The sequence below is a fragment of the Siphateles boraxobius genome, unplaced genomic scaffold, assembly GCF_051911475.1.
Source record: "Siphateles boraxobius isolate OS27281-9 unplaced genomic scaffold, OSU_SipBor_1 53, whole genome shotgun sequence".
In the NCBI taxonomy this organism is placed as follows: domain Eukaryota; kingdom Metazoa; phylum Chordata; class Actinopteri; order Cypriniformes; family Leuciscidae; genus Siphateles; species Siphateles boraxobius.
In genome coordinates, this window is record NW_027509175.1 from 9,175,516 (window position 1) to 9,203,447 (window position 27,932).

The 27,932-nt window shown below is 40.0% G+C and overlaps 1 protein-coding gene across 1 annotated transcript; it reads left to right on the plus strand.

Moving 5' to 3' along the window:
- Positions 1-18,596: 18,596 nt before the first annotated feature.
- Positions 18,597-27,001, plus strand: LOC143714250 (interferon-induced GTP-binding protein MxB). The gene is made up of 12 exons (XM_077205337.1): positions 18,597-19,206; positions 20,266-20,403; positions 20,480-20,634; positions 20,773-20,911; positions 20,983-21,181; positions 24,048-24,126; positions 24,209-24,331; positions 24,444-24,585; positions 24,873-25,031; positions 25,186-25,262; positions 25,542-25,784; positions 25,874-27,001. The coding sequence occupies exons 1-12, from the start codon at positions 19,008-19,010 to the stop codon at positions 26,096-26,098; spliced, it is 1,878 nt and encodes a 625-aa protein (XP_077061452.1). The 5' UTR covers positions 18,597-19,007; the 3' UTR covers positions 26,099-27,001.
- The last annotated feature ends 931 nt before the right edge of the window (positions 27,002-27,932 follow it).

Below are 27,932 nucleotides of genomic sequence, written 5' to 3' on the forward strand. Positions count from 1 at the left end.
GGTTTGACATTAGTTTGTCGTTTTTGTCTTATTTTTCTTCACTTTCTCTCTCTCAAGTCTCCCTGTGCATTGCACTTAAATACCTTTTTTTCCACTTGTGTGGCAATTGTACATAGTGAGCTGTGCACGTAAATGGATTTCCAGGCCTGCCGTGAGGGGACCGTTTCATAGTCCAGAAGGATCCAATTTAATCACACAGAATGTATATTTTGTATGGGGGACATTCTCAACATGTCAGAGAAAAATGGCTGGTGTATATCTGTAAAATATATATAATTATAAGTCGCAAAAATCGTTTCAGACTGTTTCGTTTGTAAAAAGGGGTTAACAAAACATTTCACTGTCACAAGTGCAGGCTCCAAGCGTCTAGGGAGTGAAAGTTAATAAATGCTTTTCACAGCTTGTGTTTTGCCTTCCCGCTATACTTTGACTAGGCAGTCAGCATTCGCCTCAGCGGCCATAAATTACAGTGCGGTGTGTTTGCCTCGGGTCCTGATGGTTTATTTCAACCCTGTTCCTTCATGACAGATTTGACAATGTGGCTGTGAGATCCTCTCTGTTTCAGCTTTTTAACCCAGCCAGATTGCGTGTGATTCTGTGTCAGAACATCTGTGAAGCCATGGAGGAAATACTGTCAATTTTGTCAGGTGAGCACTTTAGCATCTGACTGAGTATGTGGCACAGTTGCACTCGCTACAGTTTCCGTTTGCCCACCGAAAGTCTGTATGGCATTGATGTGTGCCTGTGTGCGAAAGAGGGAGCAGGAAAAATGATTTTGCCCCAGAGGAGACTCGCCGTATTATTTCAAGACTCCATTAGCCAGATTCTGCTAATGGAGCAGGACTATAACTCAGCAGTTTGAAAGAGCTGTTGCCCTGAAGCACAAGCATCCCTTTGACCCTAAATCTGAATACAGATTACAATGTTGATGTGCAGTGACTGTACATAAATAGTGTTCACATGCAAACAAATATCGAGGGAAGAAACAGATTTGCACTCTCTGTCATGAATACAAACCTATACACACTAATGTATGATGTAATGCATTGCATGTTTGGTTGTATGACCTTTATATATATAGACACACACACAAACACACTAATGTTCAAAAAAACATTTTACCCAAAGTCACAGTTTCCACAAAAATTTTAGGCAGCACAACTGTTGTAATAATAATCAACACAAATAACAAATGTTTGTTGAGCACCAAATCAGCATATTATAATTATTTTAGAATGACCATGTGACACTGAAGACTGGAATAATGGTATAAATTACAGGATTTTTTTATTGTAATAATATTTTGTAATATAACAACTTTTAGAGGTTTTTTTAAATCAAATAAATGCAGCCTGGTGAGCAAGACTTGTTTCAAAAACATAAAAAAATCATTTGATCCCCACTTTTGAACTGTAATACATAGCACAATAATTAAGCTATGTACAGATTTGAAGAGAAAATAAGTTAGCTTTCAGACAAAAAAGAAAATTCTGTCATTTACTTACTCATGTCGCTCTAGACGGGTGATTATTTTCCCCCATGAAGCACAAAAGAAGAAGTTTTGAAGAATCTGCACACATGCTGTTTTCTATATATGACTGGTAAGTGATCTGTAAATTTTCAAAAAGGACAAATATTCTGTAAGTTGTCAATATGTATCATGCAATAAATTCTTTGGAAATCATACAATAGCTTCCCAGACGGCAACATAGTGTTGGCCCAGATCCGGCCCATCTGGTACACCTGGATTCCACACAGCCCAGATGTGGACCGGATCTGGGCCGACATAGTTTCACAAAAACTATTGTGTAATGTATTGTAACATATTGGATATAGGGTTATGGTTTGTGATAATGTGGCTGTGATATTTCCAATGAGATTCCAAAACATAGATTAAAATGATTTTTCACTCTTTGCATGTTTTAAGGAATAACCTGTTGCAAAGCAAATCTCTTGGCCGGATAGAGCCACCAGTTTAATCTTGGTTTAAGCTGCCTATCAGTTCAGAGTTCTGTAATTAACTCAACAACAAATATTGTCCATAGATAAGAAGTGAAGGGACCAGAAGTCTTTTTCTGGTGCAGTCTTACTTCAGCTACTCCTCAAGGCAGAGTGGGAGGAGAGGAAAAGAGGCACAATGTGGCGACAGAGCGCTCTGGTCCACACCCGGGCTCAGACAATAGGGGAAGTCCTGCCCCATAATGTATTGTGTTTAATACAGAGCCAGGACGGGGAGAGGGAATTTGTCAATCTAGCTGTGTGCTGTAACAAGGTACACAAATCAAGCTGTCGGCATCGAGCCAAACCTTTGGAGGGTTCTCATGTGAGAAAAAAAAACAGCGATTTTTCTTTGTGTTGTACAGTTCTCAAAAACACATAAACACTGCTTTAATGGGTTCGAACAATGCTCTGTAAACAGGTGATTGCCATATGCACCAAATACCCATGACATGGCAGACGTTTATGATTTAGTACCATTTACAAACTTTGTTGGGGGAACGAATGTGGTGTAAACATGTAGACAATTATGCACATTAAATAGGAAAAGCCTTGTCTTCATTATTTAGGCTAATGGGTTTGCATGCAATGAGCACATTGTTTGTATTGCTTACTGTTTAATGTAAAGTTACTTGACTGAAAGAGAACTAAAACATTTTTTCTGATTATTTGGGAAAAGGTTAAAAACTATATATTTGTTCTGTTTGGTTGTCAGTTAGTCATGCTGAATAAATTTATACATAAAGAATTTAGATTAAATATATTTTTCCCATTTTACCAGTTTAAAACCATAAACACCAAATGAAAATGCAAGGAATGTCAGGTTTTGGAATCAAGCTATTGTTTAAAAATCCATAAATTTTTTTAACTATAAAGTAAGTACATTTGGGGTCAGTAAGATGTTTTAATGTTTTTTAAAGAAGTCTTTAATGCTCACTAATTTAGATTTTATTTAATCAAAAAGACAATAAAAACACCAATACTAGATATTACTACAATTTAAAATAACTATAATTTCAAATAACTACTAAAATATGTTTATTTCTGTGATGACAAAGCTGAATTTATTTCAGTATCACATGATCCTTCAGAAATCATTCTAAAATGCTGATTTGGAGGTCAAGAAACATTTCTTATTATCAATTTTGAAAACAGTTAATATTTTGTGGACACATTTTTCAGGATTCTCTGATAAATAGAAAGCTCAAAACAACAGCATTTATTTTAAATATTTAAATTTTCATTAAAGTGCCCCTATTATGGTATTTTAAAGGTTCACAATTTTGTTTTGAAGGTCTCCTACAGCATCCAAGGTAAAAAAACACTTACATTTTCTCATAATATACATCTCAAAGAGTCTGAAAACAGGGTTCTCTTACGAGAGGTTCTCTCATATTGCGTAAGCTAGCTTTTCTCGAGATATTGAAGCCAAAATTATGGTTCGCTCGTGGCGCCTGCACTGTCGGGTTACGCAATACTCGTTACCGAGGTTACGTTTGTAACTGAGTACGTTCTCTTACGAGAGGTTCTCTCGTATTGCGTAAGCTAGCTTACGTTACGGGAGCCCATTGTCAACGCTGTGCGCGTCCAGCCTCAACTTCATGAGTCCCAGGGACTCCCGGGGAACATAGATAAGTGGGAAACAGATGGCCAGCAATGCGAGCCAGCACATGTTATAAGCACATTCAGGGTATACAGAGCTTCCTATTCACCATATAGTGCAGCTCAACCAGGAGAGCTAACGTCGCGTGAGAGTAGTCTGCGCATGATAATCTGGGCAGGACAAACACACCGCTCACACTGACAGAAGTCTACCCTGCAAGGCGGGAACTTCCAGGTTATAAAACCTAACAAATGTGGACGGAGAGGCCCAGCCTGCCGCCTCACAAATGTCTTGAATGGAAATTCCGCTGGACCAAGCCCATGAAGAGGCTGGTGGAATGCGCCCTGATGCCCAAGGGGCATTGCAGACCTTTAGACTCATAAGCAGATGTGATGGCTTCCACTATCCATCTGGACAGGCTCTGTTTCGAGGCGGCGAGACCCTTGTTGCGCCCACCGAACGAGACAAAGAGCTGTTCCGAACGCCTGAAAGAAGCGGAGCACGTAATGTAAGCCTTCAGCGCCCTTACGGGGCAGAGGAGATTAACATTACCCTCACTATCGGATGCTGGCAGAGCCCGTGTCACGTGACTTACATTCATAACTTGGCCGCTGTGAGGCTGTTGCCGTGTAACAGAGTGGACAGCGAGTAGGTGTGAGCACAGGTTTGTGGGCACATTCTCTACATCTAGCACTCGAGCGGTATTTGCCATCTTTATGAGAGTGGGCTCTGTGTGAGATACGTGGGGCATCGTGTTTATGTGTAAACATGTTTATCGGCGTGAGCCGGATAACCAGAATTTATACTCTTTTTGAGATTTCTCTGGGTCGCCATAAAAACGGCGTTTGTGTGCAGGCGAGCGGGCTGTGTTGCCGACTCGTTGTCTGCTAAATGTGCGTCTGCAGTAGCCTTCTCTGAGGCGACTGACAGGACGAGATATTTTGACTGTGGTCAGGCCGCAGCGAGACCCAGCCGTCTTTTCCTCTCTGGTGTTGCTAGGAGGACTTTCCCTGCTCGGGCTTCAGCGCAATCTTGGGCCGGGGCCCCCGGGAGGGAGGCAGCCTGCGTCCAGACGAGCGTGATCTAGGGCGGCCGCCCTGTCGATGCTGCGGAGGCTGGGGCTGAGCTGGGCGCTGGCTAGCGTGTCGTGCAGGCGGCTCACGTGGGCGGCTTGCAGAGAAGCTAGAGCGTCGCGGCAGGAAGAGGTTCATGGCCTGTGTGGTCTTCTGTACTTCGGAGAAACGGTCGACGATCCCGTTCACCGCTGGGCTGAAGAGACCAGTAGGGGAGAGTGGCGCGTCAAGAAATGCGGAGCGCTCTGGCTCCCTCATATCTGCAAGCGTCAGCCAGAGATGCCTCTCTGTGATGGCTTCCACTATCCATCTGGACAGGCTCTGTTTCGAGGCGGCGAGACCCTTGTTGCGCCCACCGAACGAGACAAAGAGCTGTTCCGAACGCCTGAAAGAAGCGGAGCACGTAATGTAAGCCCTCAGCGCCCTTACGGGGCAGAGGAGATTAACATTACCCTCACTATCGGATGCTGGCAGAGCCCGTGTCGCGTGACTTACATTCATAACTTGGCCGCTGTGAGGCTGTTGCCGTGTAACAGAGTGGACAGCGAGTAGGTGTGAGCACAGGTTTGTGGCCACATTCTCTACATCTAGCACTCGAGCGGTATTTGCCATCTTTATGAGAGTGGGCTCTGTGTGAGATACGTGGGGCATCGTGTTTATGTGTAAACGTGTTTATCGGCGTGAGCCGGATAACCAGAATTTATACTCTTTTTGAGATTTCTCTGGGTCGCCATAAAAACGGCGTTTATGTGCAGGCGAGCGGGCTGTGTTGCCGACTCGTTGTCTGCTAAATGTGCGTCTGCAGTAGCCTTCTCTGAGGCGACTGACAGGACGAGATATTTTGACTGTGGTGAGGCCGCAGCGAGACCCAGCCGTCATCCTCTCTGGTGTTGCTAGGAGGACTTTCCCTGCTCGGGCTTCAGCGCAATCTTGGGCCGGGGCCCCCGGGAGGGAGGCAGCCTGCGTCCAGACGAGCGTGATCTAGGGCGGCCGCCCTGTCGATGCTGCGGAGGCTGGGGCTTAGCTGGGCGCTGGCTAGCGTGTCGTGACTTCGAAAGCTCGTCATGAAGCTCTGGCAGAAATGGCGCAGATCTGGAATAGGCGGGGGGCGGCGGCTGTGGAGGTTGCAGCCGTCGAGTCTATTGGGTGCGGGCTCCTTAGGCGGTGACCAATCCAGGCCGAGTTGGTCGACGGCCTTCGAAAGGAGGCGCATGAGCTTGGCGTCCACGCCAGCCCAAGTCCTGCTGGATTCCTGGATCGAGGAGGAGGCGGAGTGATGGGAACTTGACCACTCCTCGCTATCCGAAGCCAGGATATAACAGCTGTCACCTGGGTACGCTCCTTCAGCTTCGTCCCCTGAGGCGGCTGCGTGTCCGGGAGGGCCGGAGAGAGTGAGGCTGGCGGGATACGATCCGGCGATCGCTTCACTGTGGCCACAGGCTCCGGCATCCTCTGCGCACGGCGCTTCTTCTTGCGCGGTCCAGAGGGTGGAGTGACAGCGTCCGGGGTGAAGGCTTCGAGTCGAGCCCGCAGGGTCGACAACGGAAGCGGTTCACAGTGCACGCAGCCTCCCGATTCCAGGGTGAGGGCTGCGTGGTCTGGGCCCAGGCAGAGAGCGCAAATCACAGAGCGGGGCTCTACACGAGCCGCAGGAAAGGCGAGGCATTTTGACAAAAACGCTCGCGCTCTTTTTAGTGAGAGAGAGTGAGTGTCGCAGCGGCGAACACTCACAGAAGGCAAGCACAAAAGGATACTCAACGCCGGATGGCGTAGCAGGCACGGAAGGCTGAAGGCGGTGAAGACGGCCGGCTTCCTCAGGCGCTTTCCTCTGAGTGCTGGTCGCTAGTTTCGACGGCTGACGGCTTTCTCTCAAGATCCAGCGATGCGGAGAGCTTCGCTGAAGATGATGAAATCAGTGACGCAACCTACGAGCCTGGCTTTTATATGCTAAGCCACCCCCATTTTGGCGGGCTGTGACGCGTAGAGGGCGCGACGTCACGCGCGAGGCTCAGTGGTAGGCTGCAGCAGTTGCATCACGGCAGCCAATGAGCACGCAAGATTGCCTGCTCTAGGTCTGCTGGCTGCTGCACTGCGCTGACAATAAATGCAAAATTACGGATAATTTTTGGCTTCAATATCTCCAGAAAAGATGACTTTACCCATAGCGTAAGCTAGCTTACGCAATACTCGTTCCCTCTTCTAGAGACAACCGAGGTTACGTATGTAACCGAGTACGTTTTCTTGACATGTCGACAACACGAACCAAACTTCCAGTCTCAGCTACTACAGTGCTCCCAGACAGCAACGTGGAATCCATACATACCAGATGTGGGCCGAATCTGGGCCGACACTATATTGCTGTCTGGGTTTGAGGGCGGGTCAAAGTAAATGTCATTCGCAGACAGCCAATGAAGACTATAGGCTGGCATTATGCAAATTTGTTACATTGTTACTTAGGTATGTAACAAGATGTGAGACTGGAATTGCTGAAGACTCAGCAGGAGACAATAATTTTTATCTGTTGTGCACTTTGATCTTTTATACTTTTTACATTTATATATTACACACTGGATGAAAGGTAAATTCGAAAAAGCACAAGAACTTTAAGGTTCAAGTGCCATTATTAAAAAATGTCCACAAAAAACAATCTAAGCAAGTGCCATATAGTTTCATAAGGAATTGCGTACAAAAAGGGATCTGGTACTTATTTTTATATATTTTTTTAAACAATTCCTTTCTTAAAAGATCAACATTTGTAGTGTCTTTTTCAGGCATAATTTGAAAGACGTTGTTGTATAACGTTTTCAGCAAAGGGGAACATATCTGTTCTTTGCCATGCAATATGAGACCGTTCTATATTACAGCACAGACAGCAACATAAGCAAACTGGCAGTTGTTATTGCAAATGAATTATGACAGTATAACAGTGATTAATCTGGAGAGAATTCTTTTAATGCATGGCTTTACATATTCATCGCATAAATCACCACAAAAGAGCCCTGCGCACATAACGAAGACAGCGAATGAGGTGTTTCATGTTTTAATAGAAAGAAATAACAGATTGTGTTTAACAAAAGCATAAAAGACATGAAAAATTACAGCCTGTTCAGGAGTACAGTGGTGATCTCACTCAGACAGTTTTGACAAAGTGACCAAACGAATGCACAAATAGAGGAAGACGTTTGAGCTTAGAGTTAGCTTCAAATCTCAATATGAAGGAGAACATGGTCTCCGTGGGCTACATCAGGCAGGAGCGCGTGGGAGAGACTGTTTCATGCTTCTTGGACTATGTCATGCTTCCCATTTTCAGCCTGCCAGCATCTATGATCCCAGGCAACTGAGGGACCTTCACTCAGAGTGGTGGGCGACAACAGTGTAAAGAAGTACATGGGAGGAGATATAACAATGTACTGCCGGGGTTGTAGGAGAACTGATTTGCGCTGGACGATGACATACTTTGTTTTTTTGCAGAACTGCTTTATAGATAAAATGAACTAATTTAATAATTGATGATCTTTACAACTGAACTGAATCAACACTGAACAGCTGAAATGCATAATTTTCCTGTTATCACTGTAAAGCTGCTTTAAAACAAGCTCTATTGTAGAAAGCGCTATATAAATAAAGGTGACTTGAACTCTAGAGTGATTGTGGGAAAGGATGCAATAACACTAACATTGTTTTGTTAGTTCTAACATCAAGAAGATTCAACTTAAAAAAACAAAAATGGAAATAAAAACATATGCAGTCTGTTGTTTATGAAAGCCAAACTTGTGCATACACACAGAGAAACCAAATTGGTCCATTTTCTTTAATATGTTATTGTCAGTGACAAAGGTTATAAAAAGAATGTCATTTTGTATTTCTTTTGGGTTGTGGTAAAAGAAAGGAAAACAGCGGAGAAAAAACAACACTCCTGGTGTTTGTCAAATTCAGCTCTGATTAAAATGACATCCTTGACGATAAAAATGTCCCTTGAGGAGGGCCATATGCTTAGACTAGTCTTCTTTCCATTGTCAAAGTGAATCTGACCTTTTTAGATAATAACTTTGAACTAGACGTTGGAAACGTCTTTGTGAGTAGTTTTTAATTTGTGGTATTTTACTTTATGTATTTATTTAAAATTTTGTGCAAATGCCCAAACATCTTCAGCACACAACATGTGCCGCTGGCATATTCCATACGCCTGTTTCTTGTTATTTTTAATCTCAGACTTTCTAAACATGGGCCTAATGGACTTTTTAAATAACTGGGTTGCTCTCCATACAAAAGCATCTGGGAAGAGGAAGGAAGCATGGCTCAATGAGGGGAAGATGTGTATGTGTGTGTGTGTGTGTGTGTGTGTGTGTGTGTGTGTGTGTGTGTGTGTGTGTGTGTGTGTGTGTGTGTGTGTGTGTGTGTGTGTGTGTGTGTGTGTGTGTGTGTGTGTGTGTGTGTGTGTGTGTGTGTGTGTGTGTGTGTGTTTCATTTGCATGGGAAAGGATTCAAGTAATAACAGAACACTGGACATTGCAGGTTCCTCAAACACAAGTGGTCCAGTCTGCTTAAAAAACAAACATCTGTGTACAAAAAATTTGGTGTTACAAACTTTTACACAAAAAAAGCCAGCCTGTTCAAACTCAAAAGCTCAAAAGAGTCATGTTTAGTATGCGTGTGTGTGTGTGTGTGTGTGTGTGTCTTCTGATGAACACCAAAAAAAATATTTTGAAGAATGTTGGTTACCAAACAGTTTAGATTCCCATTAATTTCCATTGTATGGACAAAAAACATAATGGGAGTAAATGGGAACCAAAACTGTTTGGTTACCAACATTCTTCAATATCTCGTCTTTTGTGTTTCACAGAGGAAAGAAAGTCATACAGGTTAGGATAGAAATGTCATGAGAGTAAATTATGACAGAATTTTTTAACATTTCTGCTACACATTTTAACATTTTAGTGACTTTAGTGACTTTAACATTTCAGTGACATCTTGTTTATCATTGCCATAAAACATCCAGGCATAATAATCAAACTCCTGATATGTTTATTGATTATTCCATTTCTGTGAAAGTGAGGACACACATTATAATAAAAGTAAAGTAAAGTAAACAGAATTGATAAATGGTGGTCTGACTCTAAAAATTCATTTTTTCATTTTTTTAAATGTTACGAGTTTCAATGGGAGTGTAAAAATACTGAATAAGATTGTAAATGTGAATGATATTTGAAAACAGCTTTGTTGAAGATTCAAAATATGAATTGCCATGGATGAATAATCTGACAGCGAAGACTGGTGTTAGTAAACAACATTAATCCATTAAAAATCGATAAAAATAATACCCAGTTACCAAATGTTGAAGGAATTGTAGCTTTTGGCATCATATTTGCTGAATAAACCATGACAGGGTGAAAAAGACACAGATATAAAGAGTCTTAAAGGGGTTAAATTTGCTACAAGTGCTGTTCACAGCAGTCCACTATCTGGTTGTCTATGCGTATTTGGGACAGGGCCTTATTGGCACAAATATGTTGCCATGGTCAACGTCATGATTCAAAACATATTTCATCACTCAATACTGCAAATGACTAATCAGTATAAAGTAATCTAGAGAGACATGTCACAATTAGCTGTATTCAACAGATATAAATGTTGAATAAATAATCTCAACATATCTTTACAGATATCTTTGACTACATCCTTCAAACTAGTGCTGACTCTAAAACTGGAGCTCAGTTTCCATTCCTACCCAAACAAAACCTTAAGGATGGCTTGTTTCAGCTGTCTGACTTTCAAGACACATCCAGTCATGCTGATGCACCACATGCAATCTAATACTGAGGCTTGGGTGGGCTTGGAGAGCCAGCTAATGTATAAAATCACACGATCAAATGGGGTCACAATAATGCTTCTTCGAGACTCTAGATGTAATGGGAAATATCTGACAAAGAATAAATATTTTAAAAGCTCATTTATAACAATATTTACAACATCTTTCAATGTCCCTGAAAATGTGTTCTGGTCAATAAACACTGGTCAAACAGCCAGTGATACAAACAGTTCTCCAAGGCATTGAGCAAAGCTTGTGCATTACTTTGAACCTATGGGTTGGTTTTGAGAAGTAGAATCGTCCAAAAGAAAGCAAAAATGAATTAAAACCATTCTTTGAAGCAGTTTTGGTAAACAAACAGCACAAACTTGGTAAACAAACAGCACAAACTGCTGTACTTTTTCCGTAACAATTTACAAAAACGTCATATTTGAAATTATGCAGAATACAATATGTTGACAGAATAATTCCTTTCCTTTTTACAGTGTTAAAAATGATGTGATGACCTGAGGAATGAAAAAAGAAATGTATTTGCCAAGAGCTATACATGAATTCATTTCAGCTGTTCTATGGGTTTCAATGGTGCACATTGAGAGGCTGGTTTAACTTTTAAATGTAAGCATTTTCTTTTTTTCATAAGTCATGATAGGCCTACATAATAGGCTACAGCATTGTTTAAACTTTAGAAATTATTTGTTCCTGCTTTTATTATCATGGTCAGAAGACACAGACAGTGCTGCTCTCTTTTCACCTAATCATCTCTGTAGTCTGATTTTGGATAAACACCCCCCTCTACAGGGTATTTCAGAGATAAAAACGATTTCAACAGAAACTAAGCATGCAGATTAGTAATAATGATTTAACATTAACATTCAATTCACAATAGCATAATATATTTTGTGAATGAACTTAATTAAGACATATACATACCATTATAAGCCTATTATTATGTTTCAAAAATTTCAATAATATTGCCAATAATGTATGGTTATAAACGATTTCTTCAGTGCACTCTTAAGAAAAATGGTTCTAAACGGTACCAAATTAGGATTCGTTGGCTTGTAATAATAGCATAACCCTTTTTGGTGCTAAATAGAACCCTTTTTATAAAGTTCATTGAAGAGCCATGCTTTAAAAGTGCTATATAGGAATTTAATGGTGTTATAAATAACCTTTTAAATGATATTTATTTTCATTAATATTAGTATATTAGTATCTTCATATTATTAATATTACTATTATTTTTTATAAATTATTTATTAATATTGTTTTTTTTAGCCCTCTATCTGCCTGGTCTTATATCTTGTTGCCTCTATTTGGGTTTTACATAAAAAAAAACAGCATGTTGTGTACTTTTATTTTTTATTGACATGGCAGATTGTATCAAAAATGACAGTGTTCTTACAACCGAGGTTAACTGAAGACATTAATGAATAACAATTGTCATTGAACACGATATAGATGTAATGAAGACCAAGTTTCAGTGAAATATCTTCACAATCCCCTTTGTCTTTACGTCCTTATGTGTGTATTCTGAGTGCCAGTTTCTATCTGCAGATGATGAGGTTATGATACAGGACAGCATCTTAAAGGGTCACTCCACCCATTTGCATTAAGATTGGCATTGTTCGAAATCCAGTCATACTATTGAATGGTCGTGCAACACTCTTTCATTTTCCCCTGAGACGAGAGAAATCCTCTATTTACCTTTTTCACTTCCTCCTACAATGACGCAAAAATCGTCATTTTACGTCATTGTAGGAGGAAGTGTAAGAGGGGGGGATTTCTGTAAAGACTACAAGCTCTAGTTCCCACCCTTTCAAACCCGCCCAAAGGGGGTTGGACCTAATGCGCTAACAGACCTATCAGATCAGTGCCAGTGCGTTTGATTTCACAGGCAGAAACTTTTTGAAAATATGGACAAAGGTACTGAATACGCAGATGGATGCATTATGGAGGATCTGGATTTTGACGAAGTGATGGTAGAAACGGATGTTCGTGGCTACCTTTATGAGCCCAGTATAGCGACGAGCAGCTGAGGGCTATGGAGGAACAGGAGGCGGCTGAAGCTGCTGCCACCACAGCCGATGCAGACGATCTGCCTGCCGCGGACGAGGAGCCCGCAATGGCTCGAGCTGGTGCAGATTGGTGGTGCCTGTGCTCTCACTGTGCGCCAATGGACACAGAACAAGAGTCTGTCTGCTGCCGAGAATTCCAGCGGTGCTACGGAATCGGAGGATGACACGGACGTGTGTGTTGTTGCTCACCCGAGTTTCGCACCCCATATGGATAGCGGCGTCCTGGAGACCTACTTTAGAATATCTAAGGTCAACTGGCAACGTCAGCCAAAGCCTACAGGGTCAAATGCTCGTCTTTCTGTAAAGTAAGTTTATTTTCATTTTGTTAACACGCTAACGTGGCAGGTTCATTGCACAAATATTTTGCAGTTAAACTAGCTACTGTAGTGGGAGTGGTCTGCGGAGCTGAGCATTGCAATGCACTATGGGGATTGTTGTCTACAATCCACAAGCACTAAAAAGTAATTTTCTGCCTTTTATCGGCCAAGAAGGTTCCAAATTAGAAATTTATGATACTATTCTACTACATATATGACCCACTTTCAATACATAGGGTGATATCAGGTAAAATGGGCCATCAGGTAAAATGGGCCATTTAAGGTTTGGGGTTTCCAGCTCCTCTGGAATTTAGAGCCAATGACTGCAAATGATTTCAAACTGTTGTCATAACTATGCTTGACAAGTAACAGGTGATTTGATTAGTTTATGGTTGATATGGTGGGCGGGGGAATCATTCAAATCAAGACTACACCAGAAAGCTGCATGGTAAGTAGCCTGGCATACCAAATCTAACTTAATATTATAAGGATGATAAATCTATAAAAAAAAAAAAAAACATGCACATAAAAAAATATGCATAATATCTGTCTTGATGGCATCAATCAGAAATAATGTTGTTAGTTTGGTATATGAACATATTTTTTGAAAAAGTGATGTTTTTCTTGGTGGCCCAATTTACCTTAACCCACTAAGGTAAAATGGGCACATGGTTTCAGCTAAAATGGGCCATCATCTGTGTGTGTGTGTGTGTGTGTGTGTGTGTGTGTGTGTGTGTGTCTGCCTGTGTTTATATTACATTGCGGGGACCAAATGTCCCCACAAGGATAGTAAAACCTTAGATCACCTAAATTGTGTGGACAAGCCAGCAGTCCCCACGAGGGAAATGGTTTAATAAATATACTTCTGTCAGGTTCATTTAAGTCAAGAACACACAAGACAATAGAAATGATTAGGAAATTGTATTGAATAAATTGCAATTCAGTTGATAATTGAAATTTGGCGGTATGGCTCTGTTCAGGGAGTCCTCTGACCTTTCATGAGCACCATGAAATAACAGAGAGTCAGGGGACAGCAGCAGCATTAGGGAACGCTCACAGTTTAGCACTGGGAGAGCAGAACAATTCCCCCATATGAACAGAGCAGCAACAATGACAGAATAGCAAATGCCACGTTATACATGACCAGGAGGAGCTGGGGAGGTGGTGGGTTGCAGAGAGCGAGCAGCAAGCAGTTAGGAGCGAACTGAATCTGTTTAAATAGGGCGCCCTGATTTGAGCGTAGCCATTAGCAGTAAGGGGAGATGAACAGCTGATGCGCTGATGCAGATCCGCTGAGCAGATCGCTGATGAGACCGTGATGGCCAATAGCGTTAGCAGCATCTTTACTACTTGGCCTGCCAGAACTGACGCTGACGCTCAATTAAACTTTGAATTTTGAAAATGTAAAAATGAATAAAGTTTTCTGTGATGGGTAGGTTTAGGGATAGGGGCAGTGTAAGGGGACAGAATATACAGTTTGTACAGTATAAAAACCATTATGCCTATGGAGAGTCCCCACAAAGATAGCGAACCAGACGTGTGTGTGTGTGTGTGTGCGCGCCATACACACACATGTACACACACACACACACACACACACACACACACACACACACACACACACACACACAGACACACACACACACACACACACACACACACACACACACACCTGACATCAGTTTACTGATGCTGTTCCAAAATGGACTTTTTTAATTGCACATTTGAATATGTGGGTTTGCACCCAAAATGTTTTTTTAATGGCGCATATGAATATGTTTGTTTAATGCAGTTTAAATGTCATGTGGCTGTATAAGCAATTGTGTTTTAAAATTAAAATTGAGGATAAATTAGCCTACTATTTCCCTTTGCAGTTTGACTGGCCCATTTTACCTGAACAACTGGCCCATTTTACCTGAAACTGCTCATGCAAAAAAAGTTGGCACAGCTGATGTTTCAAGAATTGTAGGGCCTAAATAATTATATTTTATTACATAATTTCAACACTAAATTATCAAAAACAGTCATTATTAATCATAAAAACACATGGAAAAGGCATATATGGTATTGTATTATTGTCCCAAACGATTTACCAAAAAGTGGCCCAATTTAGTTGATATCACCCTTCATGTCTCCACCGGTGGAATGACCCTTTAAATACACAATTAAGTTTTGAGTTACATTGTGTCTCTTCCATTATGTAAAAACAGTTATCTTAATGAAGGTCAAAATTAGCAAAAAAGGACAGTATGAGCCCTTTACCATGTTAAAAGGAAAAAGTGATCTAAAGTCATGGTATAGCTTTAATGTTTTTTGTGACAAGGTATGTTTAGGCATAAAGTCATAGTTAAAAAAAAAATCAAACAATATGGATCATAAATTCCATATCTCAGTTACTTACTTTGTGGAGAAGAAGGATGAGTATCCTTAACTGAACAGAGCTGCTCAAACTTACATGTTCTGTTAAACTAAACAGAGAAAAAGACATGATTGTTACAATTTTTAAAGTTGAGAGTATGTTGACCGTCTGTATAGTTGTACAGCTGAGGTCCAGAAATTCAGTAATGAGGTGGCTTTGACAGTTACAGATTTGAAAAACAAAAAAGCGGTAATAAAGAACCCTAAACTCGGACAAAAAGAACCATTTCAGCATATAAAGGGTTCTTCAGGACGATACGGTACCAAATAGAACTGTTACTACGTGTAAAGAACCTTTAAAGAACCATCTTTTTTTAGATTGTACCTTATGCCAGGTTCACACTCTGTTTGCAGTGCGTTTGCAGTACGTAGGCCTATTTGTAGTATGTATGTAGTGCAGAGGCAACAAAAGCTCATTGTGCTTTCACATATGACGTGTTTGCAGTTTGCAACTGATTCACGGTTGTACACCACAAACCAAGGCCGTAACCATTGCTGCATCCCAATTTGCTTATTTATACTACTGTGAGGAAAATGTATATACTTTTGATTGTGTAGCAGAATAGTAGGCAAGCTGTGACATACAGGGCATTTCTAAATACCAAGTATGCAAAGTTCAGACTTGCGTCCTTACTTCGGACTTGCCAAGTTGAACGAACTCCGCAAGTCCTAATTCTGCAAATGGTACAGCAGCATATTTGATAGCGTTACTCAGCTCTCTCTGGCTATGCGGTTATCTCTGTATATGTACACTGTAAGATAAATCCATAAAAAAGGCCCTAAACTGTAAAAAAAAAAGTTGCTGCCTTAAATTGTAAAGTACATTCAACTTGAATGTTTATGTAATTTCAAATTAAATTACATTAAACTGACTTAAAAATGAGTTAATCTTGTATGACTTGTAAACAAAGTAGAAAATGGATTAAATTATTTTGATGAGTTAATGCAATGTAAAAACATATGCTGTCATAACTTATTGATCATATAATTGTTTTATAGTGTATATTTTAGGCAACAATAAAACAAAATATGTTATAAAACGTCTCGGTTACGTATGTAACCTTTGTTCCCTGAGTAGGGAACTAGACACTGCGATTCCTTCGCTATGGGAACGACGGTGTGACGAATGTCTGAAGCCTTTACCATCTCGCCAATTTGATTGGCCAATAGCGCTTAGCACCACCCCAAGAATAAGTTACATATGCTTCATATTATATGCTATCACATATGCTGCACGCTATTTCCATGACGAAGGAAACACTATTCAAAATATGGGAAGGCCGGCATCGCAGTGTCTGGTTCCCTACTCAGGGAACAAAGGTTACATACGTATCCAAGACGTTTCATTTCATAGGTCCCTCAACACTGTGATTCCGTTGCTATGGGAACAATATACCATAACACCTTCACGTACCTGAGAATAACTTGAAGACCGTGGAAAGCATCCGCTCAAGCAGATAAGACCTGGGATTCAGGAGCCATCCTCATGTCCAGACCATAGAACTTGATGAAGGTATTCGGAGAGGACCATCCTACCGCAACACAAATATCCACCAAAGAAGAGTCTCTGAAAAGAGCCTGAGAAGAAGCCCTTCCTCTAGTGGAATGAGCACGCACACCTAGAGGCGAACCCAAACCACGTGCTTCATAGGCCGCAGAGATAGCCTTAATCACCCAATGACACATTGAAAAGCAGGTCCGCCACCAGGTTCAGATGACCTGGAATGTGAACCGCCCTGACCAACAGAAACCTGTTCTGTGCCCAAAGAAGGACAAGCTTCGCCAATCAGTACAGTGGACTAGATTGTAGATTCAGGTATGAAACTACAGTCATGCTGTCGGTCCTGACCGATATGTGACAGCCCTTCAGACAGGGTGAGAACCGTTTGAGTGCCAGAAACACTGCTGGCAATTCCAAACGATTTACGATTTATGCCTGTGAAAGATGCGTCTGTCGTGACAGTCTTGCGATGACATCACGCTCCCAGCTGGACTCCTCTGTAAAGGAGCGAAAGTCTCAACCACGAACGCAGAGCATAAAAGCCTCTACGCGGGATCATTTCTCTGCGAAACGGGTGGCAAGGGGGTGTGATCCCTTGACTTTTGATCCACCATTGAAATGGTCACATGTGGCGCAGGGTCAACTGAAGCACAGGGGACACTGCTGCAATAAGACCGATTAGTCTGCGACATAAACCCTCCTGGACTAAGCATCCCATCCTGAACTGACTCAGACAGCACTGCAAAGACTGAACACGAGTGGGAGACAGCTGTGCCCTCATTGTGTGAGTGTCTAGTCCTATGCCCAGAAAAGTCATGTGCTGATGTGGAAGCAGCACTCTTCTGAAGGGCGATTCCAGGAGGGGGGGTGCACAGGGGGGACCAAGGCTACGTTCACACTGCAGGCTGAAACGACCCAATTCCGACCCAATTTTGCCCCTATGCGACCTGTATCTGATCTTTTCATGACAGTCTGAACGAAACAGATCCGATCTTTTCAGATCAGATCAGAATATTCAACTGGAAATAAATAGTTGTTTAGAAAATATTAAGCACGATTTAAAAAAAAAATTGCAATGCTCAGTGCAAAGTATATATATTAATATAGATGGTATAAATGTGGCACTGAGCAAGAGCCTGGAAATCGTGTGTGTGTGTGTGTTTCTTAAAGAAACCTTGGATGTCCTGTTGCTGTGTAAAAATAAACAAAACCCATAAAGTATCTAAATTACACAGAGTTGCATAGCTATAGTGTTAGTTAACGTTCCCACATTTTAATGTTTATCACGGCCCGGTTTTTTGGAAAAAGGTTATTGAGCCTTTAGTCTTTAAAACAACAGATAAAGTAATATGTATCTATTTTATATGTGGTCGTGTACGCTGCCGCTGAACTACAATGACAAGTCATCTCTATACAGTCTGCCGACGTTATCTAATCTAACGTTACTGGCTTGATCAGTCACACATGAAAGTAATCAGACTAACATACTGTGTGATATTTCAAAATATATACTGTAATTGAGTGTGTGTATACCATAAACAGCGACGTGTCGAGGTGTCACTCTGTTATACTCTTTGAAAAACGCGGACCTGTGATGATTCCGCTTTGAGAATCGCAAATCAAGCAGTGATTGACAGTGCTCTGATCCAATGGCGTTGGGCATTGTCAGGTTGACAGTAAATCTAGCCCAATGATGTTGGGGGAGCACCAGAGGGGGCCAATCATATTCCAGGGGGGAAGGGCTACTGCCACCCCGTGCCCCCCTTCTAGACACGCCCCTGCTTCACGACTCAACCTCCACGGACAGTTTTTAATGTTTTTTCAGACAATAACTAGCAATAACTACTCAAGATTTTGCTTTATTGTAATTTTCGGGACAATCAGGGCCAGATTCGGGATTCGGGACAACAGCTTAGATTTCGGGACTGTCCCGATTTTTTCGGGACTTCTGGTCACCCTCACCCTAGTTGAAATTGAGAAATGAAACCGTTCTTAAAGGGATGAAACGAAACTACTGTAATATCTAGGAAATGAAACTTAGCAAGTAGCCAACATAAAAGCTCTAGGATGCACTTTACCGGTAAAGACAGCATCACTCTGACAGCATCCATCCGAGGAGTGCTCGAATATAGCCTACCTACAGCGCCATATCGACTTGAAGTAGCCTATATTTCTCTTTGTTATTCAGACATTTCCGACGTTGGTTGAGGATGGAGAAAATTAGTTATACGTTCAGTCAGCAATATGAGGAAAAAATACGCCCTTGCATCGACACTATCGACAATTTACGGTCTTTGGGAGTCGAAAAGGACCTGGCGTTGCCTGCCATCGCCGTCATTGGAGACCAAAGCTCAGGAAAGAGTTCTGTTTTGGAGGCGCTGTCAGGGGTAGCGTTACCCAGGGGTAGTGGTAAGGACTATAACACATATGGCCTAATATATATATATATATATATATATATATATATATATATATATATATATATATATAAAGACAGCATCAGTATAGCATCAGCAATATAGCTATATATTGCATCAGCATCATATATATATATATATATATATATATATATATATATATATATATATATATAACAAAAACATAAATATATAAAGTATAATTTGTGTGATTAACTACATCCTTAGCAATATGGAGCAGGTACTTTAGGGATAGAAAAATATTTTTCATATTCATACCTTATCATTTATATGGTATGGTAGCCTACTGTAGCCTAAAGCCATATTCAACTAGTTTAAAGTGGGGAGGTGGGGTAAAGTAATTATTACCAGAGTTTCTCCTTGAAGTGTTTTCCACAAACAATAAAAAAAAAACATTGAACGCACTTGTTAGAGGCACGAAACATCATTTATTTGGGTAAGTGCCTATTACCAACACAATCTGAAGTTAATTAATACATCGTTCGACCAGACATATTGTTTTATATAAATAATGTGTTTGCGCACGTGATATCAGGAAGCAACATAATACACACGAGGACGGGAGGGTGACGGTGCGTAAATCGAGTTACTCTTCCCACTTCTGCTAGTAGTTTTATTGATATACAGGTGAAATAGATGTATTTCAGTAATTCAAATTAAAAGGTGAAACCTTTTAAGTATGGGCCTACATATGCATGATTATACTTTTCAGAGGGCTGACATTTCTGTATTTAAATTACTTTTTTATTGATTTCATTTAATATTCAAATTGTCTGAGATTTGGGGGTTTTCATAAGCTGTAAGCCATAATCATCAAAATGATAACTTTTGCACGATATTCTAATTTTTTTAAGTTTCACCTGTATCTTATCACGTGTGAATTGGCCATAGCCTATTATTACAGACATCCTGTGGTAAAATTACATTACTCCATCTACCCTTGTAAAGCTAGTCCTGCCCGAATAGGGCTTAAGGCTTTTCCAAGAACATACATGGTAAAACTACGTCTGACCTCCACCATTTTTTACAGGAATTGTTACACGATGCCCTCTTGAGATCAAGATGAAAAGAACTAAGGGCGAGGACAAATGGCGTGGGAGAATCAGTTACCAGAACTACGAGGAAGACATTGATGACCCAGCAGAAGTGGAGAAAAAGATTCGTGAAGGTATAAAACGCTTGCTTGAATGTATCCAGAGGTCTCTCTAAGTCAGCATTTCAACAATATCTTATTATTTTTGTAGCCCAGGATGAGATGGCTGGAGTAGGTGTTGGTATTAGTGATGAACTCATCAGTCTGCAGATCCATTCTGCCAATGTTCCTGACCTCACTCTCATTGACCTCCCTGGGATTGCACGAGTTGCAGTCAAAGGTCAGCCTGAAAATATTGGAGATCAGGTAAATTTAACTTTCTCAATGTTCTTTTTGTAGTCTATGCTTTTTATTTTTTTTAACTTTCACTATATTTTTCATATGATATTTTGTTGGAAAGAACCCTTTGATAACACAGGAACATTAATGAAAATGCATTTCCAGATAAAGAGACTGATCAGGAAGTTTGTTACAAAGCAAGAAACAATCAACCTGGTTGTGGTGCCATGCAATGTTGACATCGCGACCACAGAAGCATTGCAGATGGCTCAGGAGGAGGACCCTCAGGGCGAAAGAACTTTAGGTGTGCATTTCTCATTGGAATGCTATACATCAAACTGAATCAGACTCGGTATAACTATTGTTTGTTTACAGGCATCTTAACAAAGCCGGATCTGGTGGATAAGGGCACTGAAGGGACAGTGGTAGACATTGTGCACAATGAGGTCATTCACCTTACCAAAGGCTACATGATTGTAAGGTGCAGGGGACAAAAAGAGATTATAGATCAGGTCACTCTTAATGAGGCCACAGCAACAGAGAATGCCTTCTTTAAAGACCATCCTCATTTCAGGTGGGTAAATGGTCACAACATATAGTTATTGAGATTCAAGCTGAACTTTTCAAAGTAAATCACCTGCAGTATGCCCACGAAGTGCACATGCAGATTAGTACCCATTATTTGGGATGTTAATAAATCAGCGCTGTTGTGTCCAGTTTAGGGCTGCACTATTAATCGTATTTTAATCACAATAACAATATCTGCCTATCTCGATTCATTTTAAATATTTGTTGCAATATTTGGCTACTCATTATTTCAGTGGTGGGCTGGGCATTTCACACCTAGGCCTTCAGTGAATTAATACATTTTAATAGCGTGGCACAGACTCTCTATAATTCTTGTGAAATTGCTGTTTTTATTTTGCACCAGCAGTTATAGGGTCAATGCGGTGAGTTTGGAAAAGGCAGGATGTGGGGTGGTGATGGCACAGTGGATGAGACACATGCCTTTGGTGTGAGAGACCCGGGTTCGAATCCACTGTGAAACACCAATGTGTCCCTGAGCAAGACACTTAACCCCTAGTTGCTCCAGAGGCGTGCGACCTCTGAAATATAGCAATTGTAAGTCGCTTTGGATAAAAGCGTCAGCTAAATGAATAAATGTAAATGTAGAGAGGAACGAGTGAGTGAGTTTGGCGTGTGCGTTAGTGTAGCTACAGTGGTTCTTGCGTTCCGATTATAAGTTCAGAAACGGAGCCTCCCTTGTCTTGTCCTTCAAGGGTTACAATAGTCCCTTGTCAGACGTTACAATAGTTTAACGCATTCTCATCCTTTGGGTCATATGTGACGCCATATGACAAAACGGCGAAATACTTCGCACATGGCACCCTTTATCGTCAATATAACACGCACTGTGATGGGTAGGTTTAGGTGTGGGGTAGGGTCTGCGTCTCATATTCACGCTAAAGGATGCCAGTCAACTTTATGACGCCTTGGGTTCGCGTGTTATATTCACGCTAAAGGGTGCCATGTGCGTAGTATTTCGCCGTTTTGTCATATGGCGTCACATATGCCGCCAAAGGATGAGAACGGGCTCAATAGTTTGAATGTTTAATGTTAAAACATTAGATCATAAATGTACAAGAACAATTAAGAAGAAAATCTTATTCACCACGGAAAAAACAGGGGCAAAAAAGCATTATACTCACCAAAACTACTCATTATGTTTTATACAAAATCCATCCTAATTTCTTTCCTCAAAAAGACTTCTATTACTCTATTACTGGTGTACAGGTTATCTGTGCGTTTCAGTCAGTTCTGTTTTTACCCAGACAGATCGAATAGAGTTCCGTGACTCTGCGTTAAGCTGGATAAGGCTGGATAAGGGATTTTTTTCCAGTAGTATTGAACCTGCTTGGGGTCGAGGAGGGAAAGAAACATTAATTTGTGGGATGAAAAACTATTAAATCTACAGGTATTTTAGTTTAGGCAGTTCACTACAGATGCGTTAGCTAGCTCAGCCTCTGTCTACAAGTAATAGTACGGGCTCCGACCACCCAATCAAAGGCCGTGAAAATGCAGACGTTATTGTACGCCTGCTAGATGGCCCTGGTGCAGTCAAAACGAAATCTGATTGGCTGATTAAATCTGACTTATTGGCTGATTAAATCTGACTGATTATCTGATTGTTTAAAGCAACGGTTTCATTTCCATTCATTGTAAGCTGACAGCGCCCGCACTGTCGATTCTGAAGGCCACAAGGCAGATTTATTTTACCCTGGCAACACATGATGGCTGAAATATAATTAGATAAAAGCGCTAAAATAAATATACAATACTGGAAGCAGCACAACCGAGAGAAAAGCTGTGAGATTAAGAGATTGGACTATTGGGAATAATTGAATACTCATTCATGGAAAAAATATATTAAAGTGCAAGTCAGTGATTCTGATTGTGTTTAGGCCAGCAGAGAAGGCCTTGCTGGCCCTGACAGCCCACCACTGCATTATTTATACTGAAAATGCCTATTTTTTTAAAAAATTTGCGTCAAGTCAACACTAGCGTTGATGTTTGTAGTTGCCAGATGTAAATAGCTTAAATCCCCCCCCAAAAGAGCTTTTCTTTTATATGCTCTGCCTGGTGTTTTACTAAATATATGCAATCTGGCAACCCTGTGCACGCTCAGTCTACACTGAGGGAAAAGCACTGATAATCTGAAAAAAAAACATGCACTGGAATTTAGTGATCTCAAAAGCGATATTCTGCTTACAGGAAATTGTCATACAGCCTGTACAGTTTCTTGTTTTCTGTTTGTGTGACTAAATCTGCAATCAAACCTTCAACAATTTATTTGGAAGAAATCAAAACATGGATCTCCATCTTATTGTTTAGAATTGTTTGCAGAATTAAATGAACAAGAATTTGGAATTATTGGAAATAATGAGGAGTTTCACTGTTCCATCTTATGAAGTTTAAAGTTTTACCAGTTTTCATGATGCGAATCAGTTGAAAACAACACCCACTGACAGTTTTCAGTGTCTATCAACAAGTAGGCTATCTTTCTTTGCAGTATGAATTTGCTGAACGATCTGGATCTGTAGTTTTTCTCATTTGCAATCGAATTGTCGCTTAGATCTAATATGAAGACACATCACAATCTAAACCATGCATCATCTAAAAACCATGCATTTTGTATTGACTTGCCACAAACAGGCCTTTTAGGTGAAGTGTAGGTTGGTAAAGAACGTGCGAAATATTACTTTACCCCTTTTGATAATAATGCAATTTATATATAAGTCTTTTCTCTTTATCTGTAATTCCTCAAATGAGAATAATTGCGATTATAATTTTGAGAAAAATAATCGTGATTATAAGTTTAACCATTATCGTGCAGCTCCAGTTACAGGTCAATTTATGATTATTATTTTTTTTTCTCCCAGCAAACTCTATGAAGAAGGTTTTGCTACTATTCCTAAGTTGGCTGAGAAACTAACAATTGAGTTGGTTCATCACATTCAGGTGAAATACTCTTTAACAAAAAAAAGGCCTACAGAATTTTTAGACTCATAATAAACAGCTCATTTTCATAATTGTTGTGTAGAAATCCCTGCCTCGGTTAGAAGAGCAAATCGAGGCAAAGCTCGCTGAAACACAGAGGGAACTGGAAGCATATGGAAACGGACCCCCATCAGATCCTGCCGAAAGACTGAGCTTTCTCATTGATGTGAGTACAACCATGAAATTTACACAGCTACTATATCAAAGAAGTGTGAATATTTAGTCATCTTAATATAAGTGAGTTACTAAAGTCTTTCACATTTTATCACTTAATTTAGAAAGTTACATCTTTTACACATGATACCCTCAATCTGACTTCTGGAGAAGAGGTTAAATGTGGATCAGATCTACTGATTTTTCCAGAACTTCGTGAAGAATTTGCAAAATGGGATGGCTTCTTAGATCATTCAGGATATTCCTGTGAGTGAAACATATGTACTGTTGCTTTTGATTGTTTAAAAATACTTTACCCATATCCACATCTGCTGTAAATTTGACCAACCTAAATTGCTAATTTAATCTAAGTTTTTTATGCTTTTATGAAAAAAACTGTCATTTTTGGATTATTTGACAACTTTAATTTCCTTTAATGTATGAAAAGCATACATCATGCTTTTTTTTATTCGATTTTTTTGTAAAAAATAAATAAATCTGTGGTAATGTAAACGTAAGAGTGCCTTCTGACATTATTCATAAATCATTTGCAGTCAACACAAAGATTGAGAAAGAAGTTGATAACTATGAAGCCAAATATCGGGGAAGAGAGCTTCCAGGATTCATCAATTACAAGACCTTTGAGGGGCTTGTTAGGGATCAGATCAAGCTGTTGGAAGGACCTGCCTTAAAGACGTTGAAGACTATCTCCGGTTTGTGTTTTATATATATATATATATATATATATATATATATATATATATAAAGTGCAGTTTCTCCTGACTCCTGGATTCACTGGATATTCAAGCTTTCAAGCTGGAAGTTTGGTAAAGAAGCTACATTAACAGTGTGTTCATGTTTACATAGATGTGGTTCGAAGGAAGTTCATCCAGCTGGCCCAGTGCAGCTTCATTGGATTCCCTAATCTTCTGAAAACAGCAAAGGTAGTTTTTTTGTTTTGTTTTTTAATGCCAATGTTTGTGGCAATACACAAATTCAGTGTTCATTTCGAACTACTTTCAGTTGACTTTCTTGGACTGTCAAGTTGACATTTTGACAAATTGATTGAGTGTTAATCTTACTTTTCAAACAAATAAATCACATTCATTTTCAGTGACAAATATTCAGTAATGCCTTTAAATAATAAAGGTTTTAAGGAATTTTCTGCTTTATCATTTATAGAGAGTTATAATTTTTCAGTATTTTTTTAAATACTTTCTAAGACTAAGATCGAAGCCATCAAGCTGGATAAAGAATCGTTGGCAGAGTCCATGCTGAGGACCCAATTCAAGATGGAGCTCATTGTTTACAGTCAAGATGGCACATACAGCCAGAGCCTGAGAGTTTCAAAAGAAAAGATGGAAGAGGATGAAGACACTAGAGACCGTTTGAATTGCATAGGCATTAGCACAGACAGTCATGCCACCTTGCGAGAAATGAGGTTGCACCTTAAGTCCTACTACACGGTAAGTGTGCCAACTAAATCTTTCTGTGCCATCAGTGGAAGCTCAAACTGTACTGTATATCTGAGATGCTGTCTTATATACCTTACCAGATTGCAAGAAAGCGTCTAGCCGACCAGATCCCAATGGTGATCCGCTATATGTTGCTCCAGGAAGCCGCTTTGGAGCTGCAAAATAGCATGTTGCAGTTGCTGCATGATAAAGATGGTGTGGACGACCTGCTTAAAGAAGACTTTGACATTGGCCAAAAGCGGGAGAGCTTACTGTGTCGACAGAAACGTTTGATGAAAGCACGCAGCCTCTTGGTTACCTATTAGAATTCACTTCATATAGTCGATTTCAACGGTTTTAATGCAACAATATTCTCATGAGGTTATAGCTTGAAATATTACATTTACATTTAATCATTGAATCATGCTGTCTTGCCCTCTATAATACGCAGTGTGCCAGGAATTTTGGGCATCCTATTTGACTGCAGCTTAAAGTTTGACAAACTGGTCACTGCTGTTGTCAAGTCGTGTTTTCTATCAACTTCGCCTACTTGGCAAAGCCCTTTTCATCCAAGAGCAATTTTGAACTACTTAAATTCGCTGTATAATGGCATTTCTCAGGCTTCCATCTCTCGTCAGCAGCTGGCAAAAACGCTGCTGCTAGACTAATCAAAGGGAAACATAAAAAACATGACCAAATTACACATATTTTAATTTCTTTGCACTGGGTCCATCAAGTATCTGATTGATTTGAAACTCATTATTTGCCTACAAAGTCCTCAATAACCTGGCGACTCAATACTTAACTGATTTATGGGTCCTGTTTACCCCTTCTAGAACTTTGAGATTTTGTGACCTTGGCCTACTCCCTGTCTCCAGAGTTCAGCTTAAAAATCGTTTCTATTGCACTTTCGCTATACTGCTGGACCGAAACTCACTTGGGATAGCCTTCCTCTTTATATTAAGCACGGCCCATCTATCACTGCTTTTAAATCCTATCTTAAGACATTTATTCTCTCTGTTTTTTTAACATGCCTTTAGTGTTATTTTGGGTCTCTCTTTTTATAGTGTTTATTGTGTATTGTTTATTTATTTAATTTGCTTTTATTTCTATATTTTGTTCTTTTAATTCATTGCGATTATTTTATCCATTGTAAAGCACATTGGTCTAGCTCGGTTGTATTTAAATGTACTCTATAAATAAACATTGATTGATTAATGTGCTGAAAAGTCTTAAGTAATACATTGTAGTATCTGTCAGTCTCTGGGGGTTAAAATCAACTTTCATCAACTGTTGCTTCAGCTGATCCTTATAGCGCTTGCATGCGGATCCTCTATTTCGCAAGGCTTATGAAAAGAAAATATAGTTCCCTATATATGAATGAACAATATTTATTAAATGTTTTTAAAATATTTAAAGATTAATATTTTACTGTAATATATTACAATTTATTGAATATAATACATAATGATTTGCCACTTTTCATATATTGAAAGATATATGACATTCTTACCATTATTTCAGAATGTAAGTAATTTAGAATTCAGTAATGCACTTCACAATATATGTATGTGTTGACAATTAGATATGATTTTTACCCAACCACACAGGCTCTACTCTTCAGCAGAATGGTAACCCCAAAAACTCACGTATACCAGAAAAACTTTTAAATTCCAAAATAATAGAACATTAAACACTTAATAGATGCCCCCCATATATTAATATTGAGCAAAACACATTAAAAAACACTTAACTTTAACATTTGCTCTCATTTTACAGTCAGAAGCAAAGCATGCTGGGAACTAGAAATCTGTTGTAACTCATTCGATGAGTGCGTGTGTGTGCGCGTGTGTGTGTGTGTGTGTACACATACATTCACATTTATACGGGAACATGTATGTGCAATCTATGTACACAATAAAGGATCAAACTTTTTGAATATTACATGTAATGCTATTTTTGTCTTAATTTATAAATATTTTATATGTATTAATATATAGCCATACACGGTCAATGGCATCATATTGAAAAATATAAGCACTAGTATCCCATGTATGGAAATGTATTATGCAATATATCACATTATATTTTGCAGTATATTCCCATTATATTTTTTCCGTATGGGAAAGTTCCCCATGGAACACTGCTTTCGGCAGCCTC

What these genes read in the sequence shown, in the direction of transcription:
- LOC143714250 (XM_077205337.1), top strand. Translation starts at nt 19,008, where the DNA reads ATGGAGAAAATTAGTTATACGTTCAGTCAGCAATATGAGGAAAAAATA. An exon ending in AGCGTTACCCAGGGGTAGTG is followed by an intron (nt 19,207 to 20,265) that starts GTAAGGACTATA and finishes CATTTTTTACAG; the next exon opens with GAATTGTTACACGATGCCCT. An exon ending in GGAGAAAAAGATTCGTGAAG is followed by an intron (nt 20,404 to 20,479) that starts GTATAAAACGCT and finishes TTATTTTTGTAG; the next exon opens with CCCAGGATGAGATGGCTGGA.